The 15,707-nt window shown below is 38.8% G+C and overlaps 1 protein-coding gene across 2 annotated transcripts in view; it reads left to right on the top strand.

Moving 5' to 3' along the window:
* Positions 1–15,707, top strand: part of CRYL1 (crystallin lambda 1) — a 156,012-nt gene that overhangs the window by 42,254 nt on the left and 98,051 nt on the right. For both annotated transcript variants that reach the window (XM_032314720.1, XM_032314721.1), the window contains exon 3: positions 7,866–7,992. In XM_032314720.1, coding sequence (XP_032170611.1) covers positions 7,866–7,992 — 127 coding nt within the window. The remainder of the gene's footprint in view (positions 1–7,865; positions 7,993–15,707) is intronic.

Raw genomic sequence — 15,707 nt, forward strand, 5'->3', positions numbered from 1 at the left:
GAGACGATGGCAATATTTTGACTTCTAGTGCTAGGCTGACCTCTAGAGGTAGAAATGGTAGGCTGCAGCCACGTACTCCTGTGTCTTGAATGAGTACATTCTTAGTTCTTAAATGGTGTAGACTGCAACGTTCTGGAATGTCTGAGCCTGCTGAAAACCCCACTAAGATCCCTTTCTTTTCCAGGTGTTTATGTGTTAAGTTCTTGAAAAATACCAATGAAAAATATTGGAACTGGTCTAACTGGGATAAAACATGGCCAAATGGCTGGTTTTGATTTATGGGCATAGTTACTGAACTTGAGGGATTGTCTGAGTATATCTGAAAGCTCCTCCAAACGTTTCATCTGGTTTTCTCTTGGGATCCCTGCACAGTAGGGTTATAGACATTCAGCCATGCAGCATTCCAGTTGGTAAATGTGTGATCAGGTCTCTCCCCTCATGACCATGTCTTTTCCAGGGGCAGAGAGGGCCTTGAGGCCAAACTGCTTATACAGATTCTTTGCCTAGAGTCTAATCTGCATGAGGCCATTGGTGTGGTTATTCTGGCTACTACCCTCTGTCTCTTTTTCCTTTCTTTCGCCATAGGGACAATCCCGGGAAGTCTGTAGAACACCATCTCATCAAAGAAACAGCCGCTTTTGTGGTCCCATCTATCTGACCTAATCTCATTCCCCACATTGGGAGGAAAGGCTAAAATTTGCTTTGGCTTACTAAAGTTTAAAGCAGGTATTTTTGAGCGCATTAGCTACTAAAACATAATTCTCCCAAGGGGGAAATATGTTATCATTGTGTTTTTAGGCTATGGCATTTAAAAATCCTGTCTGCATGAAAAAGTGCTCCACCTCACTCGGCATCAGGGAAATACAAATCAAAACCACAATGAGATACCATCTCACACCAGTTAGAATGGCTAAAATTAACAAGTCAGGAAATGACATGCTGGCGAGGATGTGGAGAAAGGTGAACCCTCTTACACTGTTGGTGGGAATGCAAGCTGGTGCAACCACTCTGGAAAACAGCATGGAGGTTTCTCAAAAAGTTGAAAATAGAGCTACCCTACGACCCAGCAATTGCACTACTGGGTAGGGTAGGTAGGTAAATATTCTCTAAAAATACAAACGTAGTGATGCAGAGGGGCACGTGCACCTGAATGTTTATAGCAGCAATATCCACAATAGCCAAACTATGGAAAGAACCTAGATGACCATCAAAAGATGAATGGATAAAGAAGATGTGGTATATATATACAATGGAATACTATGCAACCATCAAAAGAAATAAAATCTTGCCATTTGCGATGATGTGGATGGAACTAGAGGGTATTATGCTTAGCGAAATAAGTCAATCAGAGAAAGACAACTATCATGTGATCTCCCTCATATGAGGAAGTGGAGATGCAACGTGGGGGGTTTTGGGGATAAGAAAAGAATAAATGAAACAAGATGGGATCAGGAGGGAGACAAACCATAAGAGACTCTTAATCTCACAAAAAAAACTGAGGGTTGCTGGGGCGGGAGGGGGTAGGGAGAGGGTTGGTGGGATTATAGACATTGGGGAGGGTATGTGCTATGGTGAGTGCTGTGAAGTGTGTAAACCTGGCGATTCACCGACCTGTACCCCTGGGGCTAATAATACAGTATATGTTTATAAAAAAATAAAAAAATTATAAAAAAATAAATAAAAACCCTGTCTGAATTCAGTAGAAAATAGTTGTGTGAGGTTGGTGGCTAAAAGAACTTTAATGTTTTGCTTATTTAAAAAAATGACAAGAAGCACGTATGTCAATATTGGTGGTTGCTAGTTCTCAGTAGAAATATGGGGATGTTTATTATTCTTTCTACTTTTAAAAATAAATTGTGAAAACAAAGTCTTTCCAGAAAAGGAACAGGGGCACCATATTATGTTTCTTACTTGTTCCTTTTTAACAACAAACACACTTAATTGAATAGAAATGATTTTTTGTTTGGTAGCTGTAAACCATTCTTCAGCGATATGAACACTTTTATTCGGGTTGTATTTATGGGCAATATAGTTAACATTTACCAATGTTATTGATCCCTACACTTAGTTATTGCTGCAGGTCTAATTTATATAAATCATACTGTTTAAAACCAAGCAGTTTAGATACGTTATAATTTCCTTCAGCCAATAGTTCCATCTAATTTCTGAACAAAATAGATGCTAGGCCTATTCAGGTTATGAGGATGGAGGTACCCAGATTACCTCTGTCAGTGGGGATTGATTGTGAGGCTCTTCAAGGAAGCAAGGGACACTGGAAGCTATCCCTGCAGCTACATCACTGCTGCAGAAACGGGACATTGTTCAGGCGACATCTGAGCTTCTGGTAGTCAGTCAACAGCTCTGGGAACTTTCAGCAGTTTTGGAGAGGATGGTTTCCTAGCTGGTCCTTGTCTGGGGTCCTGCCTTACTAAAGCCCACAATTGCAGTGACTGTACTGTTGGATGTATGTCTATGGCTCCACCGACCCTTGACTAACCCACTTTGAGGGTCTTCATTTCAAACTGCCCAGCAGGGATCAACTAATTGATGGGCCATGTACAACGAGGCATAGGCTCCCAGTTGGCCGAACTCTGTTGGTAATGAAATCCTGAAAGGAGCTGGGGCGGGGGGTTGTTAGGTACACCAGGGCTCCCCAGATGGAAAACAGGAGCCCTGTGTCCTAAGTTCAAACTTGACAGGCTGGGACTCTGGTGTTAGGCAGCATTCATGAGGGAAGGAGTGGATGCAAACTCCTATTTTCTCCAGGAAACTGGCTACCTTGAATCTTTGGGTTTAAGCCAATAAATTGTGCCAATTAGTCCTATAAGTAAGTCCCACCAGACAGGATTTTTTTCTTTCTTTTTTTTTTTTTTTTACATGAGAGAGCCATCGTGGTTTAGTAGGAAGAGTGGGGAAAAAGCAGTTCTTATTCAGTATGTTTAAAGGAAAGAGTCAGAAGACTGTTTTCCATCCCATACGTGGCTAATGCTTTATATCCTTGAGTGAGTCTGTAACCAGTTTGGGCCTCGATTTCTGAAGCAACAGAGTGAATAGGCTAGATTATGTAAAAAAAGAAGCATTCTTTGTGTTTTGATGCATTTCAGAAATATATTGTTTTTAAGACTAAGTTTATTGGCTTCAGGTGAATTTAGGTATTATATATGTAAATATATATAATATTTATATAACACAATAATACATATAAATTATATATATATATATAATATATATAAAATTTCTAAGTGGGCAAAATTGGGAAACAGAAGAGTAAGACCTTACCAGTGGTAACTCTAAAAAGTTACCACTTTTTAAAAGAAAAAAAGGTTTTTTTTTTTTTGCTACACATATGAACAAGAACCATGTTTAGTCAATTAGCAATTGTATGTTATAAATTCATGTGCATAGTAGACATCATATTCACATTGAATAACTCATTACTGAAATGGATATATGTTATAGTATTTCTCTTTTCTCATGAAATATAAAATGCACATGATATTTAACAATATTAGATTTTAAAGAAATAGTCTAGAGTTTAGTTTCTGGTAATATGGCAAAGTGAGTATCCTGAAAGCCCTTTCCACTTCAAAATACTTAAAAGTATTAAGTAAATGTATAGCTTATAATGCATAGCTGAGCTGGCAAGAAAGTAATGGAAATTCTGAGAGGTTAAATTTGGGAGTGCAGACCCTAAGAGATATGTGGACATCACAGCTGCTCTAAGATATTTGCCAATCTTGCTTTGGTTCTAACATCAACCCTTAATCTGTGCAAGATGGGGTATCCAATTGTAGACCCCCAAGTGAAGCTAGTATTCAGAGGGCAATACTGCTAGTGAAAGGAGTAGTAGGACAAAATAACTAATCTGTATGTGGAGGCTTGTCTGTCTTGGCCTTGGTTCTAGGTGGAGGGGAGAAAGAGTTTCTCTGAGAATTTGTAACCACAAACCACCTTTCCAAGAGTTTGGAGCCCAAATTCTTATTACCTGTGTAGTCTTTAAACCACTAATCCAAGAATTCAGATTGGTTCCTTTGTTAGTATTGCCTGCAGTGCCTATCAGAAGGAAGATGCATATCGTCTCCAGAATAATGTACCTTAAACCAGAGGATCAAGGAATTCCCACAGAATTCAGTGAACATCAGCTCACAGCTAAAAATCCCCAAATACACGAGAGACCAGGTTTTAATGAGCATAGTAAACCGGAAGTTGGATCTGAAGATATTTAGCATGGAATTTAGGAGATGAAAAGATGGAAAATGTGAAAAAGTAGTTATGGAATATGGAAGATACAGAGAGGATGCCCTACACATCTCATTAGAGGTCTGAAAGATTTAGAGAGAATAGGGAAGAACAATTTATGAAGATAAAATTATTGAGACTTCATTTCAGTTGAAGACATAGATCCTCATATTCTGAAAGAACAAAGTGTCCTAAGCAGGAGAAATAAAAAAGATAGCTGTATCTGTGTACATCACAGGCAAGCTACACAACACCAAGGGACATAAGAAAATTCTTAAAAGCAGTCAGAGAGAGAAAAGACAGACTACCTATAAAAGAATGACAAATTGACGACAAACTTTTCAACAGCTAGTGGAATTCAGAATATGGTGGAAAAATACCCACAAAGTACAAAGAGCCAAACATAACCTAAGTATCTGATCTGAGGCAGCTTTAATAGATAAATCCTCTCTGTTCTGTAAGCACAATTTCAAACAGTAATTTTACAGGAATTCTACATATATCACATACTCTATTTGTTCTGAAAGGTTTTTTTTTTTTTTTAAGGGTAGTAAGCAGAACAATGATTCCCCCAAAGATGTCCATGTCCTAATTCCCAGAACCTGGGAATATATTACCTAACAAGGCAAAAGAGGTCATATGTGATTAAGTTAGGAATATGAATATGGGAGTTTATCCAGGTGGGCTCAATGTAATCACAGGGGTCCTTATCAGGGGAAGAGTGTCAGGAGAGCCAAAGAAGGAGGTGTCATGACCACAGAGTTTGGACTGATGAGATTGTAGATTTCTCATCTGTTGCTAAGACACCACACAATACTCTAGACAACTAATACAGACTTCTTGATGAACTGGCTAAGAAACAGACCTTGTTTTGTATGTTTTCAGTTACTAACTTTATAAACCTCTACTTTAAAGTATGTGTAATGTTTAAAAATATTTTCCAATGCTTGCTCACTGGGTGTAGTGGTCAGGGGTACTCAGTTCCCAGCATTGACTTGTGCCAAGGAGGGACTTCTGCATATGTGTCCTTAGGTTCCTCCAAAGTAAGGGAGCCATTTTCTGGCCTGACTTCAAGATATATATATATATATATATATATATATATATATATATATATATATATATATGCTAATATATTACGGATCTTCCAAATTATCTATATGACAACAATCTCAGATTCTTCCTTTCCTTTAAAAAAGTTTGGGTTCAAGTTCCATGTGTGATGATGACCTGCAATGGTGTTTTTATCTTTGTCAACTCAGAAGCAGGAAAGACTTAGAATCTGCCTGATCATTTGTCGACTTGTTATCTTTGCCATGGAGCTTCTTTTTGCTAAGTGTGTAACCATCTGTTTGCATTTCAGCATATCTTTGTATTGTTTTTTTCAAGTAACAGTGGCAAGACAGTTTCTGTTTCTCAGTTTTTTTTTTAAAAGATTTTATTTATTTATTTGACAGACAGAGATCATAAGGAGGCAGAGACGCAGGCAGAGAGAGAGAGGAGGAAGCAGGCTCTCCGCTGAGCAGAGAGCCTGGGATTCTGGGACCATGATCTGAGCCGAAGGCAGAGGCTTCAACCCACTGAGCCTCCCAGGCGCCCCTCTGTTTCTCAATTTGTAGCTAAAACAAAATACAGGATGCATAGTTTTAAGAAGGAGAAAAAAACAAAAAAACAACAAAAGCACAGCCCCAAACATTTCGAGCTGGCCCAGCATTCATGGCTAGGCCATGGGATTTTCCTTTTGTACATAAACAGTCTTAAGAACCCCTCTCTGACAGAGTCACTCTTAGGCCATGACAGAATGAGACAAAGCAAAACCACATTTTGAATTTGTCTAACCATGGACAAAAATGAGATCACTGTGCAACCCACAAATACTGAGCAGCCTTGTCTTGGCTAAAATGAATGACTGCTACTTCTTCATCCTGACAGCTTTATCTTCAGTCTAGTCTTTCCTCCAAACATTTATATTTATTGAGATATTCAGTGTTCAAGTTTCCTTCTCTTTCTACAGCATCCAATCCAGTAAACTCAGACCCTCAGATTGTCTTCCAAATCACCCAACCAAAGCTCAAATCCTGCTATAGGTTCCCGCTGACACTCTCTTACTAATACCCTACAGTTCCCCCTACTGGGCATTCTCCCTCAATGCAGCGAGTAACAAACCTGACTTGTTTCACTGTAGGTTTATTGCTGATAATCTTTGGCTGAAGACACTGACAGCTTAAAGATTAAAACTGTGAAGATGAAATGATGTAAAAATTATTTGACTCACTGGCAGAAATCCACAGAATCTTTTGGAAAGCATAAATGTGTTTGTATATGTTGTATGTGTTTGTATTTATTTACTATGTTATGAATTATAAGCAGGACTGACTCCATAATTTGTGAGGCCAAGTGCAAATGAAAATGTGGGGCCCTTTGCTTGATATTCATTAAGCATTTTGAAACTGTGACTGCAGAGCATTAAACCCAGTGAGACCGTGCTTCTGAGCTCGGGTCTCTGTGACTACATGAGTGATGCCCTGTGAAGCCCCTAGTCCAGACTGTGAGATACTTTCTTTCAATCCTGTTCCCTCGGGATTGATGGAAGTAGGTGAAGAACTACTACTTTCTAATCTCACCTCCTCTTGGCCTTGCCTTATCTCTTAAAAAAAAAAAAATCTAATTGTGGTAAAATACAACATCAAAGTTACTATCTTAATAATTTTTGGGAATACAGTTTAGTGATATCAAGTGTATTCTCACTGTTGTACAACCATCTATCTCCAAAAGGTCATCTTGTGAAACTGAAACTGTCCCCATTAAACCACAGGTACCCTACTCCAGCCCTGGCAGCCACCATTCTACTTCCTGCCTCTGAATTTCGCTATTCTAGGTACCTCATATAAGTGGAATCATACAGTATTTGTCTCTTTGTGACTGGCTGATTTCACTTGGTGTCATGTCCTCGAGGTTCATCCATGCTGCAGATTTTCCTGCCCCCCCCTTAAAAAAGATTATTTATTTATTTATTTATTTGAGGTCGGGGAGAGAGCGCATGAGCAGGGGGGAGGAAAAGAGAGAGGGAGGAGCAGACTCCCTGCTGAGCAGAGAGCCTCTGATGCAGGGCTCTATCTGAGGACCCTGAAATTATGACCTGATCCCAAGGCAGATGCTTAACCAGCTGAGCCACCAAGGTATCCAATTTCCTGCCTTTTGAAGGCTGAATTCCATTCTATTGAATTCCATTGCTTTCATCCATATATGGACTTCTGGATTGTTTCATCTTTTGGCTGTTGTGAACAATGCTTCTATGAACATGAAGACACAAATGCCTATTTGAGTATCTGCTTTCACGTTGTGGGGATATTGACAGAATTGGAATTGCTGGATCATATGGTAGTTAGTTCTCTTTTTGACTTCTTGAGAAACCATCAAACTGTTTGCTGCAATGACTTCCCCTTTTACATTTCCACGACATTGTACATCCTCATTAACTCTTGTTTTATTTTCTATTTTTTAAATCCTAATGGGTGTAAAGTGGTATATAGTTGTGGTTTTGATTTGCATTTCCCTACTGATTTGCATTTACCTTTGTTTTTAAATTTGCTTTAGAATACTCACAGGGTCACTCTTCTTTCTAGAAAAGAGATGAAGTTTCTGGAGCAGTCAGGTTCTCTGAAAGGCTCCCTGGGTGCTGAAGAACAGCTGTCACTCATCAGTGGGTGTTTGAATATTCAAGAGGCAGTAGAGGGCGCCATGCACATTCAGGTGAGTTGATATTACTCTCAAGTCTCTAAGGACTTGAAGAGATTGTCTCCAACCTCCTTGGAAGAACGTGGGGTTGCGGGGGGGGGGGGTGGGGAGTAGGGGGGCGGGGGAGAGATAAAGGGCAGTGCAAGGTGTGGGCATCTTGTACACTGAAGGTCAGGGTTGTGTTTTATGTGATAGGAAGCATTGTTTCAAAACATCTCCTATAACATCTCCTCATCAAACTACTGTGATTAGATATTGTTTTTCAGAGGTATTAGAATTTTGAACAGAAATAGGTTTTCTGGACAGCTAACACTTTCACTTTATGTTTCTGTTGAATGAGAGATTATATTCCTGTTCTCATATGTAATTGTAAAAACTTAAACCATCTGAAATACACACTTTCATCTCTGGTAACATTTGCACTTAACTTTTCCAACAACTTTACTTAGAAAAAGAACTCCTTTGGGGCACTGTTGGCACAGCAGGGAAAGCTGCAGGCAGGCTCTCCAGGGGCTGTGCTGGCAACTGGTTGCCTGCCCACTCAGGACCCATCCCTCCTGAAGCTCCTGTGTCTATAGACAGCTCCTGCCTCTATGTAAGAACCCAGATGTATAAACTTGTCTTTTAAAAATATTGCACTTACTGCTAAAAGGTTTAAGTGGATTTACCAAAAACTGAAAGAAGCGTCACTCCTGATACCCTTCTTATATTTTGTGAGGCTTTGCATTTCTGTTGACTCAGTGTTGCACATTTCATGTGGTTTCTGTGATGACATTCTCACCAATGATCTGGGAGCAAACCCAAAAGACTAAGTGTGTTTTATGGTCAGCAGCTGCACTGCAATTGAGGTCCAATACAGTTAATCAAGGTTCTCAGTCTTTGTAGCTCTAAAAGTTCTCTAGTCCATTTAACAAACACATGTCCAACAGAACATAAGAAGAGGACTGGATACATAAGATATGTCAATTCCATCTGTCTTTTGAGTATTTTCACCTGTCTCTCATTTGGTGAAGGCTGTATATAACTGGGGAGTCCTACAAGGGATCAGAAAGCTCCCACCGGAGCTTTCCATTGCTGTCTCTTCCCATCCTCGTGGTGCTACTGGGTGCTGTCAGGGAGGGACTTGCTTCTGGGGAGCACAGAAGCCTTGCAGCCATTCCAGTGTGAGCTCAGCAGAGAAGGTTCTTCACAGGCACTTTGTTTCTAAGGAAAGTGTATGCTTCTTATGCTGCTCCTGCTGGAGGAAGGAAAAACAGTTTGTTTTGTGGCTCCTGACATTAGAAAGGGCCTGTGGAAGCTTCCTGGCATGGAGGTAGTGGTTGAGGATACAGACTTTTAGTCAAGTGGACTTTGCACTAAGCAGCTGTGTGTCCTTGTGAGTTTAACTTTTAAGCCCCACTTTCTTATCTGGACATTGGGCATAATAAAGTGCACTGGATGGTTGTGAAGCGAACCATACAAGCTTACATCTAAGGTCACCCTCCTTGAAGGCAAGCTCCGTTTTTCCAATGAGAAGATTAAAAAAAATTATTTTGGGGGTCAATTTGTTATATATTATTTATATGATACATATAAAATACTATAATCACATGATGTGATCTGAAATAAGAATATGTTACACATTACTGAAATATTTCTACTTTCCCACTTCACAAAGCACTTCTTTTAAAAAAATTAAAGTTTTATTTCTCTATTTGAGAAAGAGCATGAGAAGAGGGAGGGCCAGAGGGAAAAGACAAGCAGACTCCCCACTGGGCGCAGAGCCAGATGGGGCCACGTGACTGGCTGGGTGCCAGCTCAGTGAGGGACTCCACGCAGGGCTTGATCCAGGATCCTGGCATCATGACATCATGACCGGAGCTGAAGTCAGACACTTAACCAACTAAGCCACCCAGGCGATCCAAAGCACTTCTGTTCAAACTCTTAATAGGTGTCTCTGACTCCGGTGTCTTTGTCTTCAGTAGTGATGTTTTTGAGGCTCCTTTCCAGACAGAGTTTTCCAGAGCACATCACTGTTGCTTTCCTAAGATGTTGCTGTGCAGAGCCTTTTTAACCCACATATGACGTGACATTAGAAGTTTTATCTCCAGCTTCAACTACTAATTCTCAAACCTTCGGGTGTTTTTTTCTCTCTGCAGTGTTGCACTTGTGGTTCCTCAACATAACAACTGGCTATGTTACTTTTTTTGTTTTAAAATTATCTTTATAAAGTTTATTTCTGAATTTCCCCACACTAGCAATTGCTAAATCATGCCCTAGAGATAATTCAAATGTCTGTGTTCAATTTCTTTGTCTCCTGGTCCCATTTGAAAAACTGGGTTTTATCAGATGATTTCTATGCTAGCATCATTGAATTAGTTCAGAAGAATGTGTCTTCCCCAAACAGTATATTATTTCTTAAAAAATGGAGATCCCTTCATAATAGAACTGTATAATGACTTCAATATAAGGCAGGTCTTTTATGGGATGATTTTTGGGAAATATGTTAAGTTATGATGCATGAAAATGCTTAACCACAGCACTTGGCACAATAGAAAATGCCTAAAAAATTGATAAGTAATTTTGTAATGTGACCATTTGTATACAAATTTGATAATAAATGATATGGGGTAATATATGTTGTTCCATGCAAAGTATTGAAAACTGCTCTTTAAGGTCTGTCTTTATTTTATAGATTGAATGTATTTACATGACATTTACATGTCGAGCAGCATCTATTATGCACAACAACACTAAGTGAGGCAGTGTAGGGAGAGGAATATAGAAAAGATGATGTAAACTCTACTAGGTTTATTTCCTATGAGAGATTACGTTCTTCAGAAATTACTTGTACCTTTAGTCCCACAAAGATTAACGGAGAGGTGCACAGATCCGACCAGAGGCCTTGGGAAGTTTTGATGAAGATAGGATTTGAGAGCCTGCTCTGGCCTTTGACAAGTGGATTTTGGGGGCTGAGAAGGGGACAGTGTCTCAGAAAGAGATGAAAAGAGGATGAGAGGTGCCTGTGAGTTTGTCTGAAGCAACCAGAGTAGAATGGTGAGGCTGAGTCATAGGAGAGGTGGAAAAAGCCTGGAAGTAGAAGCTGAGTGGGGATTTCTTGAAATGCCAAAATGAAGACTTACTTAGATGAAAAGAGTTAACCTTTATAAAATGCTTGGAGTAATGCATGGCACCTAAGAGCCCAATTTAAGTGTTCTCTTAAAGAAATTAAAGAGTTTGGGTTTCATTCTATATCCTGATTAGAATCCTCCAAGTAAGGTGTTTGGTAGAACAGTGAAATAGAGCAGAAAGAAAAAAAAGTCACGATTTCATTTTTGTCTGTTGCTTTGACTGATTTTCTTGGACATGTTTACACATTTCTTTGTATGATATAGGGCAGATTTGATTTCCCAAATTTTGCAACCAATGCATATCAATTTCACCTTATGTTTATCAAAAAGTAAATAGACACTTCCAAATCAAAACTTGCCTAAAATTGTGTCATGTGTTTGTTAAATTACATTACGTCTCTAACAACCTAAGAAAGTTAAAAATATGTTTTGAAGAGTAAAGAGTGAAGAAAGTTTAAGAAAATGCTGTATAGGTCCATCATTCCAAAAATGTCTTAACATTTTAATATATTTGTATTTCTTTCCCTTTCTCCTACTTATTTTTTGTCTTTCTCTAACACCCTTGACATTATACTGTAAACATAATTTTATATCATGATTTTTGTTTAAAGTTTAGAGCACTACTTGCTATGTGATTTGCCTAAGATTCTAGCAGATAGAAGTATGATTTTTGGACTTAAAATAATTGTTATGTTTATCATGTGATATCCAACCTGGAAGAACCTTCCATCTAAGAATGACATTAAAGCTGATGTTCCAAAATGCCATCTGTCAGGCAGCTACTCTACCAGGCCTCACAGTCCTGCCTTATCTTAGTACCCACAGACTTGGTACCTGTATCCCCCCAGCTCTCATAATTCTCTTTTCCAATTTATAATAGGAAACATTCACAATGTAGGAAAATTAATCTAGGCTATTTGGAGGCATTTTTCTTACAAAAAGAAAATTAACATTACTTTTGGGAGTTTGTGAGTTAACAAATAAGCAAAACCACATTGCTTGCCACACAGTTGTTCAACTACAAAAGTCCCACTGTAGGATTTACTGAGTCCCCAAGGATCAAAGCCCCAGCAAGGTGAGTGTAACTCTCTGTGGTAGATTTGTCTTCTTCCCTAACCCCAGAGGGCAGGAGCATGGATCAGAAAGTTCCTTAATTGACCGCTGAAATGTGGGAGCATAGAAGAATGAAACCTGAATTTCTAGAACTTAGTGCAATTTGGAAATCAAATCTTGCCTAGCAAGAAAATCGACTATGTTGGAAAAATAAGTTTATTCTGAAAAGCCTGTCTAAAGCTTTGACTGACTCTGAAAGAGCATTAAGCCTCATTAGCCATGATACAGAGCTTTATCTGATTTCTGGAATTTAAGACTTGAGACTGAAGTAGCTGGTAGGAGCCGTGGGAATGGCTTATAGAATTAGGGAGTTTAAATGGACTTGCCTTATGCAGAAATCAAGGACAACTGCTGAAATCTGGAAGTACGAATTAAATCATCTGTATGGATAAGGAGAATTTACATCTGAACTTCACCTTTAAAATTTAGAGGATGCTGGTCATTTTGATGAGGACTTTCAGACTCTCAGTAATTATAGGATGGAGTATTCATAAACACTGACTTTACTTTTTCTTAAAGGATGGGAGCTTGTTGGACTTTTGGTCTTGATTCACTGAGGCTTGGAATAATCCTTTCAATAGGCATGGGGGTGTGGGTGTGGGGTGCTCATGTAGCGAAGGGCACATGGGGCAGCCAACACTGAGAACATACAGGAGTGTACATGGAAACTTGAATTTCATTTTTCCTGTTCCATGTACTTTTAAATATTTATTTATTTATTTATTTATTTTTAAAAGATTTTATTTCTTTATTTGACAGAAAGAGAGAGAGAGAGACCACAAGCAGGCAGAGAGGCAGGCAGAGGGAGATGGGGGGGGAAGCAGGCTCCCTGCCGAGCAGAGAACTCTATGTAGGGTTCGATCCCAGGACCCTGAGATCACGACTCAAGCAAAAAGCAGAGCTTTAATCCACTGAGCCACCCAGGCACCACCCATGTGCTTTTTTTAAAGAAAAATTTGTAAAATCAGATTTATTGAAGTATAGTTTACATATAATAAAATTCACCAGTTTCAGTGACCAGGTTTATATGTTTTGACAAATGCATATAATGATGTAGCCACTATCACATTCACACGTGAGAACATTTCCATTACTGCACAGAATGCCCTCCTTCTCCTTGTGGTCAGTCTCCTCTACCCTTCAGGTGCTGGTAATCAGGCATCTGTTTTTTGTCCCTATAGTTTTGCCTTTTCCATAATATTCCAGATATTTCCTAATTTCCCTTAAGACCTCCACTTTCACTCATGGATTGATGAAGTGGGTTAACATACAGATTGAGGGGAGCTTTCCAGATATATTTCTGTTATTATTTCTAGTCTAATTCCATTATGATCCCCAAACATACTTTACAAGATTCCAGTTCTATTTATTGAAGTGTGTTTTATGACCCATCATATAGTCGCTTTTGGTGAATATTCCAAGTGAGGTAGAAAAAATGTTTATTCTGCTGTTGGGTGGAGTGAACTATAAATATCAATCAGATCAAGTTGCTTATAGTCTTAGTCATGTCTTTTCCACTCTAATGGAATTTCCATCTATTTATTCTGTCACTGATAGAAAAGTGTTGAAGTCTACACTCTAATATGGATTTATTTCTCAATGAATTCAAACTAAGCATATAGTTGAGTCTCACTTTTTTAATCGCAGCTCACAGTCTATGTCTTTTTTTTTTTTTAAAGATTTTATTTATTTATTTGACAGACCGAGATCACAAGTAGACAGAGAGGCAGGCAGAGAGAGAGAGAAGGAAGCAGGCTCTCCGCTGAGCAGAGAGCCTGATGCGGGGCTCGATCCCAGTACCCTGGGATTATGATCTGAGCCGAAGGCAGAGGCTTTAACCCACTAAGCCACCCAGGTGCCCCACAGTCTATGTCTTTTAATTAGCATGTTTAGTCCATTAAATTTAATGTAATTATTGATGTGGGTGGACTAAAATTCTGCCTTATTGTTTTCCATTTGTTCTATTTACTTTTTTTAAGTTTTTTTTTTTTTAAATTCCAGTTAGTTAACTTACAGTGTAATATTTGTTTCAGGTGTACACTATAGTGATTCAACACTTCCATATATCAGCCAGTGCTCATCACAAAAAGTGCACTCCTCACTCCCCATCACCTATTTCATCCATCCTCCCACTCACATCCCCTCTGGTAACCATCATTTCTTTAAAGTTCTCTCTGGTTAAGAGTCTCTTTCTTGGTTTGCTTCTCTCTCTCTCTTTATCCTTTGCTCATTTGTTTTGTTTCTCAAATTTCACATATAAGTGAAATCATATGGTATTTATTTTTCTCTGACTTAGTTGGCTTAGCATAATATTCTCTAACTCCATCCATCTCATCACAAAATGGCAAGATTTCATTCTTTCTTATAGCTGAGTAATATTCCATTGTAGATATACAACATCTTTTTTATCCATTCATCGGTTGATGGATACTTGGGGTTTTTCCATAATTGGCTATTGTAAATTATACTGCTATAAACATCAGGGTGCAGTTATCCCATTGAATTAGTATTTTTGTATCCTTTGGGTAAATACCTAGTTGTGCAATTGGTGGGTCATAGGGTAGTTCTATTTTTAACTTTGAGGAATCGCCATACTGTCTTCCATAGTGGCTGCACTAGTTTGCATTCTCACCAATAGTATAAGAGGGTTCCCATTTCACTACATCCTCGCCAGTACCTGTTGTTTCTTGTGCTTTTGATTTTAGCCATTTTGACAGATGTGAGGTGATATCTTATTGTAGTTTTGATTTGTATGTCTCCGATTATCAGTGATATTAGCATCTTTTCATGTGTCTGTTGATCATTTGGATGTCTTCCTTGGAAAAATGTCTATTCATATCTTCTTTTTTTTTTTTAAAGATTTTATTTATTTATTTGACAGACAGAGATCTCAAGTAGGCAGAGAGGCAGGCAGAGAGAGAGAGGAGGAAGCAGGCTCCCTGCTGAGCAGAGAGCCCTATGTGGGGCTCGATCCCAGGACCCTGAGATCACGACCTGAGCCGAAGGCAGAGGCTTTAACCCACTGAGCCACCCAGGCACCCCTCTTCTGCCCATTTCTTGACTGGATTTTTTTTTTGGGGGGGGTTGAGTTTTCTAAGTTCTTTATAGATTTTGGATACTAACCCTTTATCTCATATGTCATTTGCAAATATCTTCTCCCATTCCTAGGTTGCTTTTAGTTCTGCTGATTGTTTCGTTTACTGTGCAGAAACTTTTTATTTTGATGTAGTCCCCAAAATATATTTTTGCTTTTGTTTTCCTTGCTTCAGGAGACATATCTAGAAAAAAGTTGCTGTGGCCAGTGTCAGAGAAATTACTGTCTCTGATTTATTCAAGGACTTTTATGGATTCAAGTCTTACATTTAGGTCTTTAATCCATTTTGAGTTTATTTTTGTATATGGTGAAAGATAATGGTCCAGTTTCATTTTTTTGCATGTGGCTGTCCAGTTTTCCCAACACCGTTTATTGAAGAAACAGTCATTTTCCAACTGGGTATTCTTTCCTGC

This window comes from Mustela erminea, chromosome 15 (assembly GCF_009829155.1).
Source record: "Mustela erminea isolate mMusErm1 chromosome 15, mMusErm1.Pri, whole genome shotgun sequence".
Taxonomy (NCBI): domain Eukaryota; kingdom Metazoa; phylum Chordata; class Mammalia; order Carnivora; family Mustelidae; genus Mustela; species Mustela erminea.